General features: G+C 43.8%; 1 protein-coding gene across 4 annotated transcripts in view; it reads left to right on the top strand.

Moving 5' to 3' along the window:
* The window catches only part of LOC108233907 (kinase suppressor of Ras 1), a 25842-nt gene extending 16841 nt beyond the window's left edge, over nt 1–9001 (top strand). For 3 of the 4 annotated variants that reach the window (XM_017412682.3, XM_017412680.3, XM_017412683.3), the window contains 17 exons: nt 284–465; nt 578–647; nt 767–850; nt 1499–1560; nt 1660–1769; nt 1872–2040; nt 2298–2339; nt 2640–2688; nt 2789–2849; nt 2962–3249; nt 3333–3529; nt 3632–3728; nt 5031–5164; nt 5376–5507; nt 5596–5731; nt 5850–5983; nt 7333–9001. In XM_017412682.3, the coding sequence (XP_017268171.1) occupies nt 284–465; nt 578–647; nt 767–850; nt 1499–1560; nt 1660–1769; nt 1872–2040; nt 2298–2339; nt 2640–2688; nt 2789–2849; nt 2962–3249; nt 3333–3529; nt 3632–3728; nt 5031–5164; nt 5376–5507; nt 5596–5731; nt 5850–5983; nt 7333–7339 (1954 nt within the window). In that variant the 3' untranslated portion in view covers nt 7340–9001. The remainder of the gene's footprint in view (nt 1–283; nt 466–577; nt 648–766; nt 851–1498; nt 1561–1659; nt 1770–1871; nt 2041–2297; nt 2340–2639; nt 2689–2788; nt 2850–2961; nt 3250–3332; nt 3530–3631; nt 3729–5030; nt 5165–5375; nt 5508–5595; nt 5732–5849; nt 5984–7332) is intronic. The other variant, XM_017412681.3, reaches the window with a different exon arrangement.
* Nucleotides 9002–10687: the final 1686 nt, after the last annotated feature.

Raw genomic sequence — 10687 nt, 5'->3', positions numbered from 1 at the left:
ACCCCCCTCCCGCGTGGATGTGCATGTGAGCACAAGTCACAAGTTTGGCACCGCTTTGTGCTCTCCTTGTGACCTCAGTCTGGGTGTTAAAGATGCTGCTCCGTGCCAATTCTATTAAGGTGATCTGATGTGAATCTCTCTCTCTCTCCCCGGCGCTTACGTAACCTCCCGTCTGTTCTGTAAAGGACTCAAGCGGCGCTGCAGACATGCCAACGTGTCCGGTCAAGTGTTTGCTGAATCCTTTTTTTTTCTCTCTCTCTTTGTGGTTCTGTCTGCTCTCCAGGTGTGGGAAAAAGAACAAGTTGATCCTGAATATGCAAGTGAATGGGAACGGATGTGAAGACTCGCCTTCTCGCTACCCCATCATGTCCGCACGGACTCCCGGAGTTACTCCCACTCCCAACACAGCACCTTACACCCTGCCAGGGACGCCCACCCTAATAGAGGAGCACAGCGTAGTCAAGAGTGAGTTACGTCACTATAGACAGACAGTCTTGCTTCCTGTTATGTTGAACAACAACAGGATCACATCTCTCTGTTTGTCCTTCCATCTTACTTCTGTTTTTCGTCTGAGCAGACAATGTAGCAGCCCACCGTAGTTCCCCACAGACGGTGAGGAGGGACATAGGCCTCGCAGTCACCCACAGGTAGAGCGTAATGAAGCAAGCCTGTTGGGCTTGTCACTCAAATATTTCCTAAAAAGCACGTCAGCGTTTGCAGCGGTCGTACTGAAGGACGAAAACGGGTCCGGTGCGTTGTCTCGCAGGTTTTCTACCAAGTCCTGGTTGTCTCAGACGTGTCAAGTGTGCCAGAAGAACATGATGTTCGGGGTGAAGTGCAAACACTGTCGGTAAGTTGTTCAGACGCACTGCTTTCAGCTCCGTTTGAAGTACAATCTCATTTTCAAAACGTTTAATGCAAGGGAAAACAAATGAACAAAACAATATACTAATCAGCATGTTACTGAAACCCTATGTTTATTTTAGAGTGAGGTAGTTTTTCCCCGTTTTGAATTTGAGGATTTTCAGGGTTCTTGCACGTCTCAAAGGGCGGACATTAATGCTGAAACACGTGTCAGCTTTCAGAAACATCTGCTACTTTGTAAAAGAAAATAAAATTTACTGAGTGCCTAAAATTCAATAGGAACATTTGGAAGTTGTTAGTGAATTAATGTGGGCCACATCAGCAATGTTGTTGCATGCTTCTAACAAAAAGCGCAGCTTAGCATCAACTACAAGATAATCCCACCTGCTTCTGAACAGGTTAGCTTTCTAGCATAAGTTCCTTTGGTGAAACACCTCAACGAGGAGTAAATTAGCTTCATGACATCGAAAACCCAGAGCTGAACCTAAAGTTGTTCCTGGAAGCCACTAATCCTGCCTCCTAGTAAAGGCCCCTGCTGGCTTGACTTAATCTCGATCTGGACGTGAGGAGTTCAGTAGGTGCTAAAAGCTAATTGCTGCCGAGCTTCTCATGTGTGGCCTCCCTCTCTGTGCAGATTAAAGTGCCACAACAAATGCACAAAGGAGGCTCCGTCTTGCAGAATCTCTTTTCTGCCAAGTAAGTTTTTTTTTTTTCTCCTCCCACGCTCAGTCTGTAGTTGATGGGTACAGTCTCTGTAGCCTAATGCATGTGTGATGTTAACAATGTCTTCTGTAGTTGCCAAAATTAGGAGGACAGAGTCAGTCCCTTCTGATATTAACAACCCTGTTGACCGGCCACAAGACATGCCGCATTTTGGTACACTACCAAAGGCCATCACAAAAAAGGTAAAAGTCCACAATCTGCTCCTCTGTAGTGTTGGAAAGACGAGCAGTGCTTCAGTGACTTCGTCCGGGGTTATTAATTATTATAATTCCACGTTTGGTCAGGATCATCCCCCTGTAATGAACCAGCTGGACTCCAGCAGCAATCCATCCTCCACCACTTCATCCACACCTTCCTCCCCAGCCCCCTTCCAGCAGAGCAACCCGCCCAGTGCCACGCCGCCCCCCAACCCTTCACCCAAAGGCCACAGGGACAGCCGCTTCAACTTCCCTGGTGAGTTAAACAAAGGTTTGAGTGGAACCAGGAAAAAAAGAGTTTACTGCTGATTTTTCTTTTTTACTCTACATAGACTTAAGCTCATTTTCTTCTTCTCACACATTTGCTCTCCCTTCTCTTTCTACATAAAATAATTAACTCTGACTTGTGCTTTTACTGCATTTCTTTTTTTTTTATATCAAAAACTTTACTAACCCAGACTCTCTCCCTCTCATGCTTATCTGTCTTCCCCCTCTCTTTGTTTTTGTGAAAAGCTGCGTGTTACTTTCAGCACAGACAGCAGTTTATCTTCCCCGGTGAGTTGACAGTACCCAAAGTATCAAACTGACTTCTTGTTGCTCCAAACCTTAGATTCCTGCAGCTTTCTCTCCTTTTCTGCATGGTTATTGTAACGGTCAATGTAACCACCTCCTCCTTTCCTCCTTGTGTCCCCTTCGCCGTTTACTTCATTCCTAACTCCTAACAGCATTTTGGCTCCATCTGCTGGCCGTAGTGAGAAATTGCACGCTTTTCTATGTGTGTTTTCTATGTGGTGGAGCAAGAGCAACTAAATATTTATCCTCTTATTCCTGACAAAATTATGTTGGTTTCTATAGATGTATCCAGTCCCACAAGTATATACTCTGATGTCCTTCAAGACACTGTGTAAGACTTTTATTTCGTGTAATTTAAGTGATTTTTAAATAGCTGAAATTATTAGATGGATTGGATTTTGCCTCTTTGATGTGAATTTTCTGTTTGACAGCAATGAGATAGAACCTACAGATGACATCCACGCTGAGCTGGTGGAAGATAAAGACGAAGAGGTAATGTTTAGGCTTTTAGAACTTGCTCTGCTGCCTTTTGGGGGATAATTAAGAGTATATTTTTGTGACGCTCGCTGTGCACGTACACAAAGCCGTGACTGTCTGATTGCAGGAGGTCGAGGAGGACGTCGACGGTGAAGACGAAGACCCCGAAGCGGAGGAGGAGAACGAGGAGGAAGATGACGAAAACGACAACGGGGGCGAAGACGAGGAGGACGGGGAGCAGATGAGGATGAACGTGGGCTCTGACGTCGAGTGCGACGAGCTGGACGACCTTCCCTGCCCTCGTGGAAACCAGTGGAAAGGCCCCATCTCCCGCAAGCCCAGTCAGACCAGCGTCTACCTGCAGGAGTGGGACATTCCTTTTGAGCAGCTGGATCTGGGGGAGCTCATAGGAAAGGTGATGGGGTCGGATCTGCACGTTATCTGCTTCAGATCCTGAAAGGGACACTTTTTCTAACTTGCCATTGCTTTTAAAATCAGGGCCGATGGGGCCGAGTGCACAAGGGTCGGTGGCATGGCGAAGTCGCCATTCGACTTCTTGAGATCGATGGAAACAACCAGGACCATCTGAAGCTCTTTAAAAAGGAGGTGATGAACTACAGACAGACCCGGCATGAGAATGTGGTCCTCTTTATGGGCGCCTGCATGGCCCCTCCTCACTTAGCTATCATTACCAGGTAAAGTGGAAATGTCACCTTGTAAATAACTTCTAACCTGAACCTGGATATGAGGGATTTGCTTTCTGTTTTAATCTCATTTTTTCTTTCTTTCTCTAACAGTTTCTGTAAAGGGAGGACATTGTATTCAATTGTTCGGGACAGTAAACACAATTTGGACATTAATAAAACGAGGCAAATCGCTCAGGAGATCGTAAAGGTGTGTTTTTTTTTTTTCTGTTTCATTTCTACTAATTTGAAACACGAATAATGTATCCTGTTTCTTTTGGAACTCAAGGGCTTGTTGTCAACTACTTCTCCAAATGGAGTGTTTCCAGATAAAGATAAAGACCCGTAACCCCAGAAACTCCCCTCTGACAGCCTCTACCAAGTCCAAATACTCCAAAGAGAGGTGTAAGGCTAATAGGGCTGGATTTCAGCCAAATCAGGTTTCAGCCCTAAAAACCCTCTACTTTCTGCCAAAGGTTAGGCTGCTGCAGTTCATCCTGTGGGGGGTTTGAAATCATAACACTACGTGGCTTTGTAGACATTTTCAGAGGAGTCCTTACAAATAAAGCACTCTGAGAATAACCACACCTTTAGCACACATTTCCATACATAAATACAACTTTTCCTGGTATTTGTCTAACTAGTGCAGGTCTTTAAATGGGGTGTAACGGTACATGTATGTGCTCTGAGTCTTAAGGTTTGGTACACATGCTCAACTAAGCTTCATTCTGAGTTACTTCTTCACACCTGTGGAGGTGTCGAGTGACTAACTACATTTAGCTACAGTGATGATGAACAAGATCAAGTACAAGCTCCAGTCTTCCATGACTCATTCAGGGCTTTTTTTCTCCCCCAAGTGATAGATGGATAAAACATCAGATGGGGAAAAATGACAAATTCTGTTCCGCAAACTCACCTGATATTATAAACGCACAAGCACGCACCTGGCTCGGCAACTATCCGGAAGTTAGAGGAAGCACAAGTTCTAGTCACAAGAGTTAATGCTAGGACAAAAAAATTAGCAGTGCAAGAACGGCTTCCTTCTGCTGTACCCAAAAACACAAACTACCATTTTAAAATGGACCGGTACAAACCGAACCATGATTTTTTTGTCTTTACATAACACCTCTAGACTTTAATAAAAGTCACCATTGTAAACATACTAACTACAGTGTGTTTAAACACATTTAGCTTCACTGCAGCCTGTTATAAATCACAAACGCCTCCACCTACATCCTCTGTTTTTACAGCTTTTTTTTACTTGACATTTGACTGATTTGCTGCAAACAACTAAAAATCCTATTCAGGAAGCGTTTATATGGTTAAAAGTACAGTCAGAATAAGTGGTACGCAGAAGGCCATTGTTTAGGATTGGACCTTCAACCAGATTATACAAGAGAGTTCGTTTTTTGTTGTTTTCTATCATTCCTCCTGTGTGGTCACAAGAGTTAAAAGCATTCAATACAACAACCGGCATCTGGGTCTGAACATCAGTGTTTACCTTCTGATACAGGGAATGGGCTATCTGCACGCCAAAGGCATCGTTCACAAAGACCTGAAGTCCAAGAACGTTTTCCACGATACCAACAGAGTGGTGATCACAGATTTCGGCCTGTTTGGGATCTCCGGAGTTGTTCAGGAGGGAAGGTGAGAAACCTCCCCGTTAATAACTGGGTGTTCATGCTGTGCCCGTGTAACACCTGCCGAGGCCTGCAGTGTTCCTCTTTGTCGGCCCGTAACGTCCGCGGAGCTGGGAGTGTCCCGATCGTAAAATCCAATTTCCTGCTGGCTCCCATTCCTGGAGTGCATTTTTAGTGTTTCAAGCGGGCTAATTTGTTTTTTTTTTCTTTCTTTCCAGGCGTGAGAACAAGCTGAAACTTCCACATGGCTGGATTTGTTACCTCGCGCCGGAGATCGTGCGCAAGATGAGCCCGGGTAACAATGAGGACCGCCTTCCTTTTTCCACGGCAGCGGACGTGTACGCCTTCGGGTAAGTCCTGTCCACGCGGAGTCAACAAAGAGCGTAAGGCTTCCCGACGATATATTCATTCCACTGTCCCCCGCCCCCTCCTTCAAAGAACGATTTGGTATGAGCTTCAAGCGAGGGACTGGCCCATCACCAACCAGCCTGTTGAAGCCACCATCTGGCAGGTCGGAAGCGGAGAGGGGATAAAGAAGGTTTTGGCAGAGATCAACTTGGGCAAGGAGGTCACGGTGAGTCAAGTTTTGTCCGTCGTTTAGAAAAAATGTGGCTCGTTTTAGAGGGGTAAAACCTTCCACCGATGTAGCAAAGATGAGTGACTTATTAAAACAAAGCGCTGTGTCGCCTCAGGAGATCCTCTCCGCCTGCTGGGCGTACGACCTGAGAGAGAGGCCGACCTTCATCCAGCTGGCCGACATGCTGGAGAGGCTGCCCAAACTCAACCGCAGGCTGTCCCACCCAGGACACTTCTGGAAGTCTGCAGAGTAGGTATCCTCCTGAGGGCCGATGTCAGCACACCGGACATGTGAATACTACAAAGATCCTCCTTTTTCTTTTCTTTTTTTTTTTTTTTTTGTACCTTGTGGTTCCTTTGTGGTACAGGAGCCTCTGCAGGCAGAATCCTGTTCAATATCTGACTCCAGACTGTCTGAACAGGAAGAGGCTGAAGCAGAATTATCTTAGAGTTCATCAGTATGTCCTTTTTCAAAAAAAAACAAAACAAAAACAAAACTTCTCTCTACTTATTTGCTCTAAAACAAACGCTCTTAGCAGAAAAAACACATTTTAGAGCTTTCGTACAGGGTATATTTCCAGCTGCTTAGGACGATATTAGAAAAAAAAACTAAAAGACTTTTAAGCTTGGCCCACAGAGATATGGAGCAGATCATAAGCAAACAATCTGAACTATAGAGCGACAGCCCGAAGTTGCTTTAGCCTCTCTCAAAAACAGCCGAAACGCTGCAAAATGTGAAAATACAACTTCACAGCTGCTGAAATCGCAGATTGTCGAAGCAGCAGCAGCTGAGAGGTGTCGTGTGATTGCCTCACATTTCTATTTGATGTCTAAATAGTTCGCAGGTTGTCGTGTTCTGCTTCTGTTTACATTTTGCACAGCGCCAACTTTTTTTATGGAACCCGATTTCATTGAAAAGCTAGATTTGTGTGCAACCGAACTCCTAAAAGTCCAAGAATTCTGTCTATTTCTGTTTTATCCGGACCAGCTTTTCACCTTTTTGCTACCACACGCTCACATTCTCATTTGCATATTAGCAATCGCACGTTAGCTTCGTTTCATCCATCAAATAGTCAGCGAGAAATGAGCGTTGCTTCAAAAAAAAAAAAAAACGGGTCTTTTTCCTGTCAGCTCCTTTTGGTGCTCGAGTCATCGGCAAAAACACCTTAAATACAGAATCTTTGATTTTCATCCTTGATTTGCTTCTTTTTTTTTTTTGCTTTTTGCTTCAACACCACAGCCAGCACTCAAAGGCTTCCACTATTGATCCGCCTCTGCTTAAAGGCCAGTTTGTTTTTTTTCTTTCTCCGCGCAGCAGATTAAAATTGTCAGGAGAAGAAGTGCAAGCCTTTAACAGCAGAAACCCCCTCGACAGGAAGGACGGCAAAATTACTTCAGAGCTCTCTGTGGTCATAAAATGAGCTCCGGCTTCTTCACCTGGTTTTATGTGCTGAATGTCCTGAAAACTAATCAAAGTGCTCTTATTCAGTCTGTTACACTTTTACTAACCGTCTAACATTTGTGTTTTCCTTTGCCCCCTTTTCTCTCTCCTTTGATTCCCCTTCTTCTCTCTCTCTCTCTCGCCCTCCTTTAATCCAGGTTGTAGCCGTCACTCTGAAACATAAGCAATGCAAAACAAAAGCCCGGGTCTGCCTTGCCCTGCCTTGCATGCGTCGCCTCCACCTGAAACGGGGCGTCCGCTTCCACTAATCCGCAGTCTGATCTTCCGTGTCTAACCGCCGCGCTTCTGTCGCTCGGAAGAGAGGATCAGTGGACTGAAATGGGACGGGTTTGGGGGTCGGGGCTCGCTTTTCCCTTTCCACGCATCTGAAATCCCTCTTGGTTTGGCTTCTCTAACGTCACCTTTGGGACTCCGGGGCTTGTGGTGTCTGTGCCTGCTGCTGGGCTGCCCCCACCCACCCCCTCCACCCTTCATCTTCTTTCTGCTGCTGCTGCTGCGATGTGCTTGTTGTCGCCGGGGTCCTGACCACAAGGCGCCTTTTTTGGGTCTTTTTTGTTTTGTTTTTCTTCTCCCTCTCCTTCTCTCTGAAACAAACACATAAAGACGCTGCTGGACACAAAAAGGACCCAATCACTGAGCGGACCACTCCGTTTGTCTCCCCCCCCCGGAGGGCTCGACACATGTTGGACAGGCTGTTTGAGCAATTCTCTCTCACCTCCCTTCACTCTTTTTATTTATTTAATTCTTTTTTTACCAGCTTGTGTGACAGCCCGTGCACCAGCCTATGGACAACAATCTGCACTTTGTCCTCAAGGGGAAAAAAAAAGAAATAATCATGAACTTTTTTTTTTTTTCTTTTCTTTTTTCGTGCTTAATTTCGTTCCGCATGGTGATATTTGCAGTGCTTTTCAACAGCTTTTCTTCTTCAGGACCCTTTCAGAGGCAGGACAGTGATCCGCTCACCTGTGTGTCGCCCCCTTTTTATTTTTTAAATTATTTTTTAAGCGCAGTCTGGTGAATCACTGTTTTATGGGATGCATTTCGGAAACAGACGCATGTGCAAAGCAAACATGCAGCAGAACCGAGTGAAATCAAATACTACTGGATGTTTTAGGATTAAAGACTTTTCAGTAATAACGTTCATCTGTTCAAGGTGCAAACGCACCTTTTTAAAAAAAAAGGAGTTCTATAGGAAAAAAAAACTTTTACTAACGGTGTTCTAATCTGTACAGAGAAAAAACCCGAGCGATCGGAATCAGTACCTCCCGTGCGCCGCGTGGGATTTCTGGCTTTGGATTGCGGGCTTGTATTTATGGGTTTTTATTTATGTGGTTTGTTGTTGTTGTTTTTTTATTTCCCCGTGGGTGCATGTGAAACTGGATGAGCCTATGATGCTGGAATACGTAGACTTTTTCTCTTTTTTTTCTCTGTTTCGTGAAAGGTTGCTTTACATGTGTTGCGAATCCAATGTGTGTAATGTACATACATTATTTAATCTATAGCAAAATAACAGTTCTATTTGTATAAACCTTTTGTATGTAAAATACATCACATTTTTAAAAATGGTACTGCTGTTGTTGTTACAGATGTGTACATATATATATAAATATTTATATTTTTTCATGTATAAAGTACTGTATATAGCTGTACATTTTTTTTTTAAGGACAGGCCAATTCATGTTTTTTTTTTTTGTTTTTATGTTGTATTGTAAAAATTCATATTTTTGTATTGCATGTGACTACCACTCTGTACACTCGACTTGTGTTTCCATCCATGGAGGACAATAAAACCTGCTTGTCATGTAAGAACAGGTGGAAACTGTTATTTCGTTGGGAAAAAAAAAAAAAAATCCTCACAAGAATCGCTCACTGTAGTGAACTTTGCGTTGCGGCTCCAGCATGTGCCGGGAACGTCTTGCGAATAAAGAAACCGCTAAAAGCTAAGAAAAACTTAGATAATTTTGACAAAAATGGCGGAGGAATCTATGTGGAAACAAGAACATTTCTGAAGAGTTTTTAAAAAGCTGCTGCCTGAAACTCCGACGTCAACTCTGAAACAATCTAAGCTAAAAACATTTTGATGTAGGGAATAAATTATATAAAATGTCTAAAGAGCACCTAAATGTAAACAAATGTTAAAGCTGCTCCTATTCTGGTCACCATGGTAACCTCGCTTGCGTTTGCCACGTTTAACAGGCAGAAACTGACTGAAAAGTAAGCCTCACACAAACAATCACTGTAAGGAAACTAAGTAGTATTTTAAGGATTCTTGAACTGTGAGCAGACTGGGTGAAAGACAATCATGCTTGTGTTGTAATGTATAATTTCTACATGTATGAAAAATGGTTGTGTGAGTAAGAAGTAAGGTTTACCTCCTCGGTCAGTGGAACATTCCATGGTTAAAATCTTCAAAACTTCAATTACAATTGTGTAAAAACCATTACGGGTGTCAAAACACCAGTTTATTCTTGTAAAGACAAACTTTCTGATGCGTTTAAACTCTGAATGATGTTTCTGTTAAGTGTGCCTGACTGACTCCAGAAGCGAATCGGTTGTAGATGCCCACGCAGGGATTACTTCATGAAAGCTTCATTGAAATTTCTAGTCTGTGAGGTGATAGTTTTGTTGGCCATGAATCTCCCATTTGTTTTTCTTGCTTATACAAGTTGGCGTTAGCACTGCAGCACAGCTAAACCCCTGTGGAACAGACGAATGATAAAATAGAGCTTCAACAGATACATGAGCCTTTACTTTAAATATGAAGTAAACAAAGTTTATGATCCGTTCACTGGTTTTTATCGGGCTTAAATTGAAAAATTGTACAGGAGGTGTAGTTTTCTTCGCATGTTTCGCAACAACTAGCTTCCATAGCACAAGCAGTTTGTTGCTGTAAGAGTATAGTGCTGCATGAACATAAAGTAAATACTTAAAATGAGAGGATAATATCTATATGTAACAACAACGCTGTGGGCATTTTCCCCCGAAACAAATTCCTTTCATCATGCTATTAAGTTGCAGAGCATCTTCCCTCCCTGAATGAACTCTTTTGTTATCCGGCCGTGAGGATAAAAGGGTCTGATTGAAATTCAAAGGCCAGCAACGTACGTAGAAACTTCCAACCAGCTGGTTTCTGCGGTTAACTGGTGATCGTCTTTGCTCGTGGAATGAAATGATGTGACTTCCTGGATAAGCCGGAGTGCTCGTGAACCGAGCTCATCTGAGCTGATCGTTCAGCTGGCCGTCCATTCTGAGAGCAGCCACTTTTTATTTTTTATTTAGCTGAGAGGGCTGAGCGTCTCGGCTGTATTGATCAGACCCCGAAGCCGCCGTTGGCCGCGAGACGTCAGGGAACACAAATGAGGAACGGAACAAAAACGTGTAGGAAATGTCAGTTTTATTCCCTGGTCCCCAGCAGGGAGGTGTGTCTGTATGTGTGTGTGTGTGTGTGTGTGTGTGTGTGTGTGTGTGTGTGTGTGTGTGTGTGTGTGTGTG

Source organism: Kryptolebias marmoratus, linkage group LG13, assembly GCF_001649575.2.
Source record: "Kryptolebias marmoratus isolate JLee-2015 linkage group LG13, ASM164957v2, whole genome shotgun sequence".
In the NCBI taxonomy this organism is placed as follows: domain Eukaryota; kingdom Metazoa; phylum Chordata; class Actinopteri; order Cyprinodontiformes; family Rivulidae; genus Kryptolebias; species Kryptolebias marmoratus.
The sequence above is the reverse complement of the archived record's forward strand: the minus strand, read 5'-3'. Positions and strand labels throughout refer to the sequence as shown.